This window comes from Marmota flaviventris, chromosome 8 (assembly GCF_047511675.1).
Source record: "Marmota flaviventris isolate mMarFla1 chromosome 8, mMarFla1.hap1, whole genome shotgun sequence".
Taxonomy (NCBI): domain Eukaryota; kingdom Metazoa; phylum Chordata; class Mammalia; order Rodentia; family Sciuridae; genus Marmota; species Marmota flaviventris.
Genome location: NC_092505.1, coordinates 391,809 through 405,670, shown reverse-complemented (window position 1 = coordinate 405,670; position 13,862 = coordinate 391,809). Strand labels below are relative to the sequence as shown.

At 53.3% G+C, this 13,862-nt stretch overlaps 1 protein-coding gene across 12 annotated transcripts in view; it reads left to right on the top strand.

The window, feature by feature from the left end:
- Pcnt (pericentrin) overlaps window positions 1–13,862 on the top strand; it is a 97,881-nt gene that overhangs the window by 50,228 nt on the left and 33,791 nt on the right. For 7 of the 12 annotated variants that reach the window (XM_071614962.1, XM_071614961.1, XM_071614957.1 and 4 more), the window contains 9 exons: window positions 4,021–4,172; window positions 4,836–4,978; window positions 5,241–5,473; window positions 6,812–6,977; window positions 7,636–7,863; window positions 11,306–11,538; window positions 12,006–12,122; window positions 12,221–12,250; window positions 12,995–13,198. In XM_071614962.1, coding sequence (XP_071471063.1) covers window positions 4,021–4,172; window positions 4,836–4,978; window positions 5,241–5,473; window positions 6,812–6,977; window positions 7,636–7,863; window positions 11,306–11,538; window positions 12,006–12,122; window positions 12,221–12,250; window positions 12,995–13,198 — 1,506 coding nt within the window. The remainder of the gene's footprint in view (window positions 1–4,020; window positions 4,173–4,835; window positions 4,979–5,240; window positions 5,474–6,811; window positions 6,978–7,635; window positions 7,864–11,305; window positions 11,539–12,005; window positions 12,123–12,220; window positions 12,251–12,994; window positions 13,199–13,862) is intronic. The other 5 variants (XM_071614963.1, XM_071614964.1, XM_071614956.1 and 2 more) reach the window with 3 other exon arrangements.

Genomic DNA, 13,862 nt, shown 5'->3' with positions numbered 1-13,862 from the left:
TCTGCTATGACCCATGTATACATCCCTGAAAAGCTACTTATTCTGTTAAAAAAAAATACAGCTCATGGGTAAGTGGGGTTAGAAGTTTTATTAGTCAAGATCCATGCAGTTTTATGGCCAGTTACCGACAAAAATAATTGTAACAACAACAACAAAAAGAATTAGCTGGGCTGGGGTTGTGGCTCAGTGGTAGAGCACTTGCCTACCACATACAAGGCACTGGGTTTGATCCTAAGTACCACATAAAAATAAAGTAAATGAAACAAAGGTATTGTGTCCAATTAGAACTAAGAAAGGTTTTTTTTTTTCTAAGTAGTAGCCCAGTTAACCAGCTACCTAGGAGGCTGAGGCAGGCAGGAAGATCACAAGTTTGAGGCCAAGATCCTGTCTCAAAATTAAAACACACACACACAACTATAAGGGGCTGGGATGTAGTTCAGTGGAGGAACACCCTGGGTCCAAAACCCAGGTACCAGAAATACACAGACAGCCAAAGTTAAATTCTAAATTTAGAAAGAAATTGTAAAGTTGACGCCATGGTCAGCCCTTAACCAGTGGGCGCTGCGGGTGGGAGGGTATGGGCGGTGCCAGCAGCTGGAGATGGTCAGGAGCCCTGCGGTGAGTGGCACAGGCAGGGGCACGTGGCCGTGGTTCCCTGTCGGCACAGGCTGTGGTGTGCCAGGAAGCCTGTCTGCAGTTGCTCCTCAGGCAGACCAGACACTGAACATATTGTTTGTATTGCAAAATGATCGTGCAAGCATTTAAAACACATAGTGGGTGTCCTGGTGTCCTGGCGCTTGGCCTCTGCAGCCCACCGTGGCCCTCTCTGGGCTCAGGCCCTTTCCCTCTAGCAGAACTGCTGTGCTGACATCCTGCCACTCCTGTCTAATTCTGCCTGCTGTGGTCTTCGTACAAGGGTGTCTGTGATCTCCTCTTCCGGGCGCAGACCATGGTGTGTGTGAAGCTGCACCGCTGTCCTTCCCCAGTGGCCCCTGGTACCCATGAGATGCCCTGTGCCCCTTCTCTCCCAGTAGCCTCTCGTTCCTGTGTGACATGTGCCCACTTCCCCTTCCCTCCCTGGTGGCCCCTTGCCCCACGCGATGCCCTGTGTGCTTTGGCGGTCCTGCTTTCTAGCTGGGCTTTCCCTGCATGCCCCCTGGAGCTCCTCTAGGGGTGCACTGTAGGTCTGGTGTTGGTGCTCTTCCCTTGGTCAGGTCATGCAGCTCTGTTGTGAGGTGGCTCCCAGCTTGTCTCCCCTAGCTGCCCGTACCTGCCCCTCACCTGTGGGGCCTGCTTGCCACTCCCAGCTCACGGCTGTGTGGTGGGGGTCTGAATGTGTGCCCCCTGGTGTGCTAATAGGATTGTGCACCTGTCAGCGTGTTTATGCCTGTTGTGTTTCATCTCTGTGAAATACTGGCTTGTGTCTTTTGTCTTTTTTTTTTTTTTGGTCTGTTTTTTGCAGACTTATGGCAGTTCTTCATATAGTCTGGATTTTTTTCTGATGTGTTTTTTTCTTCTTGGACGTTTTATGAGTGTGATTTGATTGATGGATTCGGTTCCATTCCTTTCCCTCTATCCTTGCTTGGGCGCCTTCCCCTGCTTGCCACAGTCATTCTCCAAGCTCAACTCACAATCAGTCATGGCCAGCTCCTCCCTGCGTGGAGGGCGTGAGGAGGGCTGGCGCTGCCCTGTTAGGTGAGTCCCTGGGGTTTTGAGCCCTTCACTCCCGTGTCCAGTCAGGGCTTGGAGATGCACTGGAAGTGGGCGTTCACGCTGCCAAGAGGGGTTTCAGAACAGCCTGTCGTTGCTGGCTCAGCCCTGGGTTCCTTTTGCAGACTTGGCTCTTGGTGCTGGGTTTACATGCAGGTTCTGGAGCTGGCACTGCGGTTGTTCACACAGGCTGTGGTGCTGGTGTGGAGCGGCACTGCCTTTCCCTGGGTGAGGAGTTCATGTCCTCTGGGGCAGTGTCTGTGCAGGTGTCTTTCTGGGTTAAAGAAGGCTCCTTCTGTTCTTGGTTTGTGATGGATTTTTTTTTTTTAAAACCGTGAGTAGGTATTAAATTTATTTGCTTGTGCATTTGGCACTGCATTTCTTCATTCAGTCTGGGCATGTGTGAGCTGCAATAATTGGTCCTAACATTGTGTAGAAACCAACCTGAGTCTTTGTGATGAGCTGAGCTGGAGCATGATTTTCATGGACCCCACTGGATTCTATTTTCTAGTATTCTTTTTTTTTTTAAAAATAAAAAACCCCTTTATTTATTTATTTTTTTAGGTGTTGATAGACCTTTATTTAGTTATTTATATGTGGTGCTGAGAATCAAACTAGTGCCTCATATATGCCAGACAAGTGCACTGTCGCTGAGCCAGAATCCCAGTCCCTTCTAGTATTCTTTTTTTATGCTTTTGCACCTGTAGCTTTTATTCTGCTTGACCTATAGTTCCCTTTTCTTTTATGGTACAGATTCATAAAATGAGTGACAAGTATTCTCCACCCCTCTCTTTTTTCTGGAAGGATTTGGGCAAAATTAGAATGGCTTGAAATAAGTATTTTCTTAAAATCCTTCTGAAAGTTAATTTCTCGGGAAGACTTTAAAGTACTCATTTCCTGTCTGCATTTTAGTAGGGTTATTTTTATTTTCTGTCTTTTAACGTGGCTGTGTTGAGATGCTCACCTGCACTGCTTTTTTTGGTCAATGAACTCGAAGACTGTTACCCCCACCTGCGGGCAGGATGGGATCAGCAAGTGGACATTAGCTCTTTGTGTGGCCAGTGGTAGGACTGACCTTGCCTAGGAGCTCCCTGGCCTATAGCTAGCTGTCCACCGTCTACCCTCCACTGTCACACACCAGTGGCTGGGCCTATAGCCCTGTCTTGAGCCACCTGGGACACAGTTCCCTGTGCTGATAGCATTTTGATACATTGCTCGTCTTCTGTCTTTGGTCATTGTTTGACACCTTGAAACCTGAAATTCCCTGTTTGATGTTCCCAGACGCCTGTGTCTTTGTCTTGGTCTCTTCAGTGGTTTTCTAGAAGTTTTACTTTTGTTTCTCCTCCACTGCACTGTGTGTCCTTGCAGTGCGGAACGCTGGCCTGCTTTCAGTGTCTGATGTTATTGTGGGCCTCCTCTGACCTCCCTGCCCAGGCTCGGTGACCCCACGGCTGCTCACCCTCAGGGTGGAAATGTGGTGCCGGTTTTGAGCTCTCATGGTGCCTGACTTCTCTCCTGGTGGCCACTTGCTTTTGGCTCCTCCCCTCTGTTCCTGAGCTGGAACCTGCTGGCCCGACACTGTCCTGTACCTGCCCTGTGGGTGGATGGCCACCTGGGCTGTCCACAGCGAAAGCATGTGCATGGCTTCTGGCCTGGCATCTCTGCCCCGTGCAAGGCAGTGCTCTGTGGCACTTTCCTCTCCTGTGTGGCCGGTGCCGGTGTGCACCTCAGTGGGTTAGTCCCGGGAAGTCCCTGTCACTGGCAGTTGGCACAAGGCAGAGACCCGTGGATTGAGGGCTCCAGCTGGTGTGTTTATCTTCATCTTTTCTAAGTGACACAGAAAAGTGGCTGAGTTCTCTGGCCAGTGCTTGGGGCAGCCCCAGGGAGTCCGAGAAAGCTGGTGCCAACCCACCTCCTCCTGGCCCCTTCTGCTGAGCTGCTGAGGTTTTGAGGTTTGTTGTCTGCTTTTTAACAGGTATAAGAAGAATTTTTGCCTGCTTGGCAACTAATTTTTTATTGTGAATGACCAGATGCAGGGATTTTGAGTTGTATTTGTGAGGTGAATTTGACAAATCTGTCCCTTCCTTCCCCTGGTGGCAGTGCAGATTGGGGTTATTTATATATTCTTTTTTTGTAATTGGTGGATAATGGAAGGAAGGAATCTGGGTCACTAATTTTCCTCTCTAATCACCCTCATTCACCTTTAGCGTTTTTTTTTCACATGCAGCCTAGGAAGTGAGGATGGGACTTTCTTGTAGACGCCGTTCTGACTAAATCGTCTCACTGAGGTTTGGCAACTTCTCTCTGCAGCTGAAAGGCCAAGTCCTGTCCTTAACCCAGGAGGTGGAGGAGTGCCGGGCTGAGCTTGAGAGGTTACGGCAGAGGCGTGAGAGGGAGAACCAAGAGGGCGCCACCCTTGTCTCCATGCTCAGGGCGGATGTGGACCTGTCTCAGAGCGAAAGGTCAGCATGTCCCCTCACCCCACCTCCTGTTCAGTTGCCTGGCCATTGTGGCTGCCTCCCTAGACCCACTGTGCTTCTGTGGGGCTGCTGTGCAGGTGCAGGTCTGGTGGGCCTAAACCCTGGCCACACCCTTCTTCACACACTAAGAGTACTTGGGAGCATGCAGATGCCTGCATACCTGCCACCTTGCTTGGTCATATCTTCACGTTTTATATTACAAAAAAACTTGAAGCCTGGTACAGTGGTGCACGCCTGTAATCCCAGTGGCTCGGGAAGCTGAGGCAGGAGGATCACAAGTTCAAAGCCAGTCTCAGCAACTTAGCAAGGCCCTAAGCAACTTAGTAAGACCCTGTCTCTAAATAAAAAACAAATGGGCCTGGAGATGTGGCTCAGTGGGTAAGCACCCCTGGGTTCAATCTCTGGTACCAAAAAACAAAAGAAAAACCCACGAAGACTCATGATCTCGCTTCCTCCCACCCAGAATCAGTTCCCTGCCCTGACAGCAGGCAAGTCTTCCACATGTCCTCTCCGAGTGCATAGGCTGTGTGCCAGCTGTCCTCTGTGTGCCAAGGCACATGCCCACTGGACACTGGCTGGCCTGCAGGCTGGCTAGTAGCCTCCTCAAGCTGGATGCAACTCTGCTTGACTGTGCTCCGCCCTCAGGGGAGCGCTCCGTGATGCCCTGAGGAGGCTGCTGGGTGTGTTTGGAGAGACACTGAAGGCCGCTGTTGCCCTGAAGAGCCGGATTGATGAGCGCCTGGGGCTCTTCCTGGACCAGGCAGAGGCAGGCCAAGCCCCATCAGCAGGTGCCAGCACTGGGTGGCTCACCTAGGGGTCTGGGGCCTTGGGGGAGGAGCTGCTGTGCCAGGATGCTCTTTTTCCTTGCCAGTGCCCCTCTTAGGGAGGCGAGGTGGGACAGGCCAGGGCAGAGCTGCCTGCTTCCTGTGGCGGTCGCTGTTTCACTTAGGAGCTGGGTCCACGTTCTCTGTGTGCACGCGCTGGGGCTGTGGCTGGCTGGTTTGCTCACTGGGTGGTGTGTATAGGTGTTTGAGTTTGCTCATCTTGTAGCTCCGCCCCTGGAGGAGATGTGGTCAGATGCAGCCCTGCTAGAGTTGGACAGAGCTTTGCCTGAGGGTGCAGAGATGTCTTCGGTGGCTGAGATCAGCAGTCATGTGTGTGAGAGCTTTTTCATGAGCCCTGAAAGTACGCTGGAATGTGAGCAGCCAATCAGAAGAGTCTACCAGAGCCTTGGCATGGCCGTGGACGGCCTCTTGGAGATGGCGCTGGACTCCTCCAGACAGGTGAGGCCCGAGGCACACCTGAGGCTGGCAGGTAAGAGAGTGGCTGAATAGGGCATGCGGTGATGTAGCTCGGGGACATCACGTGCTCTTCCAGCACTGTTGACCCGGGATTTCTAATGGCCCGACGCTGCTACCTGTGAAGGTGGGTCCGATGTCCGGGACGCTTTCCTTGTCCCCTTTCCACTGGGCGTTGGGTCAGACACTCCTCGAGCCTGGGTTTGCGGGCCTGGCCTTGGTGTGGGTTACCTTTGCTGATCCCAGCAGCGTGCAGTCGTGTGCTTGTGTCTGGAGGAGGCAGGCCTGCTGTGAGGACATGTGGAACCTCAGGTGGTTAGTTGAGATCAGAAACCTGCTGTTTTGACTTGATGTGCTGTTGTTGTGATCCCACACTGAATGTGCACTGAGATACCAGGAGGAAGAGGCTTTGTCCCCCCCTGAAACTTGAAGAGGCTTCATGCAGGTTAGGTTCGCTGGGCAGTTGGGCATGTCCATGTGTGGCATGGCTGCGGGGGCCTTTTCTTCACCTTGTCCTCCAGGAGCTGGGCACATGTGGCTAGTCTCTGACAAGCAGATCCTTCTGCTGTCCCACGTGTGACCGGGTAAAAAGAGAGCCCGCTTGCTCCAGGGTGAGCCGTGGTCTTCATTAGGAGCCCGCCCAGCAGAGAATATGCTTCTTCAGGGTGGGAACGTGGGGGGTTGCTGAGAGAGAGTTGGGGGCCCCTTTCTCGAGGTCCTCAGTGGAACTTCACGGTAGCCATGTGTCGCCCGTGCAGGAATGGGGGACAGGAGGCTGGGAGCAGGGTTAGGGACAGATGGGGCCTCCTGCTGGGCACCATGTGCTTGTGGGTGAGTGGGGCTTGGCTGCAGGAAGTGGGTGGAAGTGACTACAGCAGAGCGGGTGCTGGAGGTAAAGATGTCGCGACCCCTGGGCCATTTTCAAGGAAGAACCAAAAGATCTGCTTAGAGGCCAGTGGATATCCGTAGGCCCAGAAGCAGCTAGAGCTGTGTTAACTGATAGGGAGACTGAGGGCTGTCTGTAGGTGGCAGCTGGCCTTAGGCATCCTGAGTTCAGAGATCCACTGGGCCCCTCAGCCTACAGATGGCCCAGAAGCCCTAGACTGGACACACGTGCTGGGGAGACATCAGCCATGTGGGATACCACCCTGGTGACATGGCGCTGGGTGTCAGGAGGCGCAGGGGTGCACCTGGTGCCTTGTCCTGCCCTGGCCCTGCCGCTGTTGATGGCCGGAGGCCTGGGATGGAAGCAGATTCCTGCTGGTGTGGACATGAGCTTTGGTGGTTTCTGATATGCAGCTCTGAACCTCAAATATGTTTCAGCAGCTGGAGGAAGCTCGTCAGATTCATTCTCGCTTTGAGAAGGAATTCAACCGTAAGAACGAGGAGACGGCGCAGGTCCTGCAGAAGCACCAGGAGCTATTGGAGTGCCTGAGGGAGCAGCGGGCGGCCAGGGCCCAGCTGGCACTGGAGTTGCACAGGGCTGAGGGTGAGTGTGGCTGCTGGGCCCCTGGCCTGGGTGTGGCCCTGTCGCAGAGGTAGGGACAGCTTTGCTGTAGAAGTCGCTAGGGAGATGGTATTTTTTTTTCAGAACTGGGGACTGAACTCAGAGCCTATATCCCCCACCTCTGAGCCCTATACCTCTGAGCCATATCCCCAACCCTCAGCCTTTCCAGTAGCCGGGTTTACAGGTGTGTGCCACTGCGTTTGGCTAGGAGTAGCATTTTAAAGAGCAATGTATATAACTCAAGTAAATCCGCTTTGGAGCACCAGTGGGTGTTTCTTGAGGAGACAGGGGCGTGTGGGCCCAACGCAATGGTTTGGGCACCCATGTTGCTGGCAGGGCTCTTTGAAGACTGAGGGCCTTGGAGCTGTGGCTCGGCACTTGGTGCTGAGCTCTCCTACTCTGCGCTGCACCTAGGTGTGGCACGCCTTCGCTCCTGGCAGTGCCGTGCTCTGCCGCAGCCCTCCTCTCCCAGCTGCCCCTCTGCTGGGTGGGGTGCTGGCGGGCATGCTTCTCAGGTCTAGCTGTACGTGGAGGCCTCTCCTCCTTCCGGGGTGGGCCTCTGCCTGCTTCCCAGCTCACATGCCGTGTCCTGGGTGGGCGCCTTGGTGCGTGTGCCCTGCCCCGAGCACACTTGCCTCAGTTGGTCTCCCCTCAGGCCTCCTGGAAGGGTTCAAAGTGGAGAAAGCAGATCTGCAGGAGGCTCTGGGCCGCAAGGAGGAGTCGGAGCAGCAGCTGGTCCTGGAGCTGGAGAGCCTGGGGCGGCAGCTGGAGCAGGCCGCCCAGGAGAAGGCAGCCCTGCAGGAGGAGCGCTCCATCTTGCGGAGCCAGAGGGAAGCTTGGGCTGCTGAGGCGGAAACAAGAGAAGCAGGTAGGGATATGGGTTGGGAAGCTGAGCCCAGATCCAGGAAGTGTGGCCCTTCTGGAGATGAGACCTGGAGCGTGGGGCTCTTCTGAGGAGTCCAGGAGTCCAGCGTAGCAGGCACTGGCAGTGGAAGGGTGGCAGGGTGGTGGGAGCACCCTCTCAGGCTGAAGGTCCCCAGGCAGTGAGCTCCCGGCTGGTGCTGTGCCCCTGGGAGGTGAGGATGTCCCTGGGCAGCAGGTTGAAGCTCCTGAAAGGTGAGCTACTCACAGTCACACCAACCCTGACTTGGGAAGTGTTGTTTTGACAGGAGTGACTTTTAGACATTTTAGCCTTAAAGAATTAAAATAGTCAGAACATGAGAAGCTCGAGAGCTGTGTTTGTGGAACATTGCAGCTTCTTCAGAGCCAGCTCCTTGCTGACGCCAAGGCTTTCCCAGGATATGAGGGGCTCGCCCTGTGGGCCCCCTTGACCTGTTCTCTCACTGTCCCACGTGGGACACAAGGGTCTGTCTGTCTCACAAATGTCCACATCTGTCCATGGGGCCACCTTGGCGGGGCCCCTCTGCTGTTCTATTGCCTGTTGGAGTGACCGTGCTGGGGGGGTGTCCTTGAAACCTGTACCTGGTGTGAGACCCTTGTTTGTTACATGCACTATCCAACCCATTTTCTATGAATTTTCACTTAATTTTTTTTTCTTTTTTAAAGAACCACTAGCTTATTGGGTGCATTGGCGCATACCTATAATCCCAGAGATTTGGGAGGCCAAGGCAGGAGGGTTGCAAGTTTGAGGCCAGCACAGACCAACTTTTGGCTTTGTCATTCCATTTTGTTCTCTGTCCTGTTTCCCTGGGCTTGCCCTTAGCTTTGCTGTTTCTCCTCCTTGAGTTCCGGAGGACCTGGGGATTCTCCTTGCCTCTCCCATGGTGTCTGCCCACATCTGTTATCCTTTGGCTTTTGAGTTCCCTCCAGGCCCTCAGCCCAGCGTGTTGTGTGGGAGTCCCTCTGTCCATGCAGTGTGAGGCTCACGGTCCTCACTGGTCACGGCGCAACATCTCCTGCTTATTGGCTCTTGTTCTCCCTCTGATACTTTGCCCATTTCCACTTCTTACTATGAACTTCTGGAGTTAAACTGACTTCCCCCCTTTGTATATGTCACTTCAGCTCTATTTCAGCTCTGTTCTTTTGTCTTAAATGCGTCTCTTACTGATCTGTGCTCCTCACTCAGCCCCGACCCCCAGGGCTGCAGGAGGGCAGTGTGGTGTCCTGGATGATCTGCTGGCCTGCCTCTTTCTCCTGCCCTTCAGGCAGGTTTTCTGCCCCACCTCTGTGATGCTCTGCATCTCCCTTTGCAGGCACTGCGGTCACTGCAGCGCCTGAGAACCCAGGTTTGTAAAAACAAGCATGATCGCTGTGTGCTGTACCTATGTTTGCATCAAATTTTGTGAATTATTTACTACAGAGGAAGAGTATCTCAGCGCTTTTGTGGCAGACTATTAAATCAAATGACACGTGATCTTCAGCACTTATTCACCACAGCTGTCAGTTGTTCTCTTGAAAGTTCCTGCCAGGTGCAGGCACTCCTCGTAGCTGCTGCAGCCACTAAGCTACGCTGTGCTGATGTGTGTGCTGGGCTCTGGGGCAGGTACGGTTTTGGTGAGTGGGTCCTGCTCCCAGCCTCCTGGGAGGTCCCCAGCAGAGGGGCTGGGCCTGTGTCCCTTCCTCCAGCACTGGCCCTGAAGGTGCTCGTGTTGGGGCTGGTCGGGCCCAGGCCTTGTGGACGACATGGTCACAATAGCATGTCTAAGGTTCATGTACTGTAATTGCTTACTTACCAGCATGAGACTTTGAGAATGTTACCTTGGTGGTGATGATAGTGTGCCGTTAAAGATTGACAGCTTTCAAAACTGGTGAAATGTCAATAAGAGTGCTTATTATGCTTGCTCTTTCAGTTTTGGGGAGGAAGTCGGGATCCACCACCAGCAAGTCCCCTTTTGTTTTTCTTCAGGTATTGGAGATTGACCTGCCCCCGACCCCTACCTCAGGGGCTGGGTGCTCTCTGCCACTGAGCTACATCCCCAGTCCTTTTTATGAAATTTTTAGCTGTATCTCACTAAGTTGCTGAGGCTGGCCTGGAATTTTCCATCCTCCTGCCTTAGCCTTCTGAGTGATTGGGATTATAGGTATGCCCACTGTGCCTTGAAGCAAGGCCCCTTTTCAAGGTGTTTGTTTTTGTTTTATTTTTTAAGAGTTTAGCCATTTATTCATTTGTTTGTTTGTTTGTTTATTTTTAATGTACTGCAGAGGATTAAACCCAGTGCCTCACCCATGCTAGGCAAGTGCTCTACCACTGAGCCACAGTCCCAGGCCCTCAAGATGTTTATCAATCTGTGGTTTCAATCTGTGGGTGAAGGCTTTTTACCCAGTGTTCTAGTCTGTTTTACGTTGCTATCACTGAGCACTCGGGGCTGTGTAATTTGTAACTAATAGAAACTGGTCTCTCACAGATCTGAAGGCTGGGGAATCCGAGGAAAAGGTGTTGGCAGGCCTGGGAAGCCTTTGCCTTCTCCTGTGACAGTGCCTTGCAGGTCAAGGCAGAAAGTGGAAGGCTAAGAGAAGGTCCCCTGAAAGCCCTTCTGTGGAGGCGCTGAGTCCGCCTGTCGGGTTGGAACCCTTGAGGCCCGCCCCTCTTAGAGGCCTCCCCCGAACTGTCGTGTTGGCAGTTACATCTCACCCTGAGCTTTGAAGAGGGCAGACGTTCAAGCCGTGGCTTTTGTTGTATCAGTTGCTTGATGGCTTTCCTCGAAGACAAGTCACAGCCCTGGCACTGCTGTGGGCAGGTCTCTGGCACCTATGGTGGCCCATCCAGGTGGTTTCCAGCGGTGCTGCCTCAGGGCAGGCACCAAGTTGCACCTGTGGGCCAGCCTCCAACTCATGCTCTGTTTCCCACCTTGGAGACTTGGAAGTGCAGACAGGATTCCCAGGAAGTTGGCCCCTACCTCCCTGAGGTCCCAGGGTGTGTTCTCAGGCTTTTGAAGCTTTTTATTTTAACCAGTTTTCATTGAAGACATGTAAGTTTTACTTACAGAGGTGGTTTATCTCGGTTTAGAGGGTGTCTTGCCGAGTCATGGGTATGTTAGGGCGAGAGCTCAGAGGGCGAGGGGCTGTGCTGTCCTTGGGGTGACCTTCATTCTCACTGTGGCTGCTGCCTTGGCAGCGTCACATCCCTATGGGAGAGAAAGATTTCAGGAAGGGGAGGAGGCCCACCCAACTCCACGGGCTCATGTTGTGGCCCTACCCCTGGCCACTGCTCCTTCCTGGGCAGCCGTGAGCAGCCATGTCAAGGCCTGCCACATGTTGTCACCAGCAGGAGGCGCCTGCTGCCTGGGCCTTGCTCTGCACAGTCTGTGCCGTCAGGGGGCTCCTCCGTGTCTCTCTTTTGGCTTCTTTAGCACTGAAGAAGGAAGTGGAATCTCTAACCAGGGAGCAGGTGGAGGCCAGGGAGCAGGCAGACAAGGACCGCGCAGCCTTGCTCTCCCAGGTGCGGCTGTTAGAGTTGGAGCTGGAGGAGCAGCTCTCGCAGCACCGTGGCTGTGCCCGGCAGGCCGAGGAGGAGGCTGTGGCCCTGAAGCAGCAACTGGCTGCCCTGGACAAGCAGCTGCGCAGCCAGCGGCAGTTCATGGACGTAAGCAGCCTGGGCAGTAAGCCATATTCCCTTACTAGGTCCTCACAGCAGTGGCTTCTGCCACAGGACCCTGCAAGCTGGCATCCAGTGCCCCCTGTGCAGGCAGATGGCTGTGTGGCCGACTCCGTGGGCTCTTGGGTCCTGACAGTGTTTCGTGATGATGATTCTGAGAGGTGTCTGTATACCTGGCCTTCCCCTGCAGGGAGCCCAGGGCCATCTCTGTGGACCCCGGCTGTCTGCTCCTGACTGGCTTCCATCTGCCCCTTACAGTGGTGTCAAGTGTTTCAAAGGCCACCTTCACATTTCAGCTAGAGGGGTGCCCCTCTTCACCTTACTCCTTTTACAAAAGGACCAGGATGAGAGGGGCTGTGCCCAGGAGCAGCCCATATTACTGGGTGGGTGGACGTGTGCGGCGGGGCAGCCATCCTCGCCCAACTGCCACAGGTCTCCTGGGGTGGTCCTTGCAGGAGCAGGCTGCTGAGCGTGAGCATGAGCGTGAAGAGTTCCAGCAGGAAATCCAGAGGCTGGAGGGGCAGCTCCGCCAGGTGGCCAGGCTGCGGCCCCTGGGCCCCTGTGACAGTCAGGTGGGTAAGCTGCCGTTGGCCCTGCCTTCTGGGGAGCCCATCTCTAGAGTGTTTCTAAGCTTTGTCTCTCTTTACATTTTTGCCCTCCGTGGACTCAGGGACGTCAGTGTGCACAGCTGGATGAGGAGGTAGGATGGCAGCGCCGCCTGTGCCCCTTCTACACAGCTGATGCCCCCTGCTGGCTGCGGCTCCCTCACCTGTGTGGCCAGCAGGGGCCACATGCACCACCCTGTGTCTTGGTGCTTTCTTGGCTTTTGCTCAGGTCTGTGACTATCTGCAGCCTCTTGTCTGAGCTGGCTCTAGGTGATTTCCTTATTCTTTTTTAAAATTAAACTTATTTTGAGGAGATGGTGGGTTCTGTGTGGTGGTAAGAAGTAAGGCTCAGAGAGAACCCTGTTCCATGGTTGCATCCTGCAGAACCCGACAGGGCTGCGGTGGAACAGAGCCATGTGCCCTGCAGTACCCTGTGCCCCTGGCAGCGCGGACCCGCCCTGTCTCTGGAGCATTCTGTAGTGGAGTCTTGGATGCTGCCACTGGGGACTGGCTTTCCCCCCTGGTTCTCTGGAGAGCCACCCAGGTGGTTGCATCCTCAAGGGGTCTTTTTGTTGCCGAATAGTGATCTATTCCTTTCTGTCAAAGACAGTTTTAATCTACTAACTTGTCTTGTCTTACATTATTGCTTTTATGGATCTTCTTGTTAGGAGAGAGTGCCCTTCCTGAAACTTCAACCTGGGTCTCATTCTTGTGTGGGCTTCACTGTGCAGCTGAGGTCTGGAGAGACTTCTGTCACTTGCGTTGTGTGCTTTCTTTGTTGGGAAGAGAGGTTGCTGTTCAACAGTCTGTTTTATTTCTCATGCTTTTCTGTGTTTCAGATTGAACTATTGCAAGAAAAGTTGAGAGAAAAATCGGATGGATTTAATGAGTTGGTTATAAAGAAAGAGTTGGCAGATAGGCAAGTGTTAATCCAGGAAGAAGAAATTAAACATCTGGAGGAGACAAACGCCAACACCAAAAGACAGGTGGCCCAGCTCCAGGAAGAACTGGAAAAACAGAAAAAGATGGTGAAAAAACTACAAGTAAAGCAACTGCATCCTAGGACTGCAATGGATGGCTGGGGTGCACAAGGGGCAGCACCTCACTCCCACTCTGCCCAATGCTCCACCTGCCAGGAGCCAGTGCACCATGAGTCCTCAGTGGCCTGCTTAGTGGTTCGCGTCTTGCTCACTTCCTGCCGACTTAGTCGCTCACTTAGTTGCTGATTTAGTTGCTTGCTTAGTTGCTCATATCTTGCTGACTTAGTTGATCACTTCTTACTGGTCTAGTTGCTTACTTCTTGCTCATTTAGTTGCTTAGTTGCTCACCTCTTGCTTGCTTAGTTGCTCACTTAATTGCTTAGTCATTGCTGACTTAGTTGCTCACCTCTTGCCCACTTTATTGCGGCCTGAGCTTCTAACTGCCCAGGAAGTGGCACTGTTTCCTTTGACCATTTGGTTGGTGGAAATTGAACTTCTGACTTTTAGTTCATATCACTGGAAGTTAAAACGTCCCTTAAAAAATGAGGCCCAAAGAACAGCCTAACTTGAGAGTCAGACTGAATTTTGTTCAAGGGTGACTCAGTTTTCATCAGCCTTGCCTGGTTCTTGTGAGTGCTGGTGGGAGGGACTGAACCCCCAAGGACAGGGTGCCCTGGTTTCACCACCCTGGGAAGGACACCTCAGCACCTGTGCTTCCTGGTGGTCC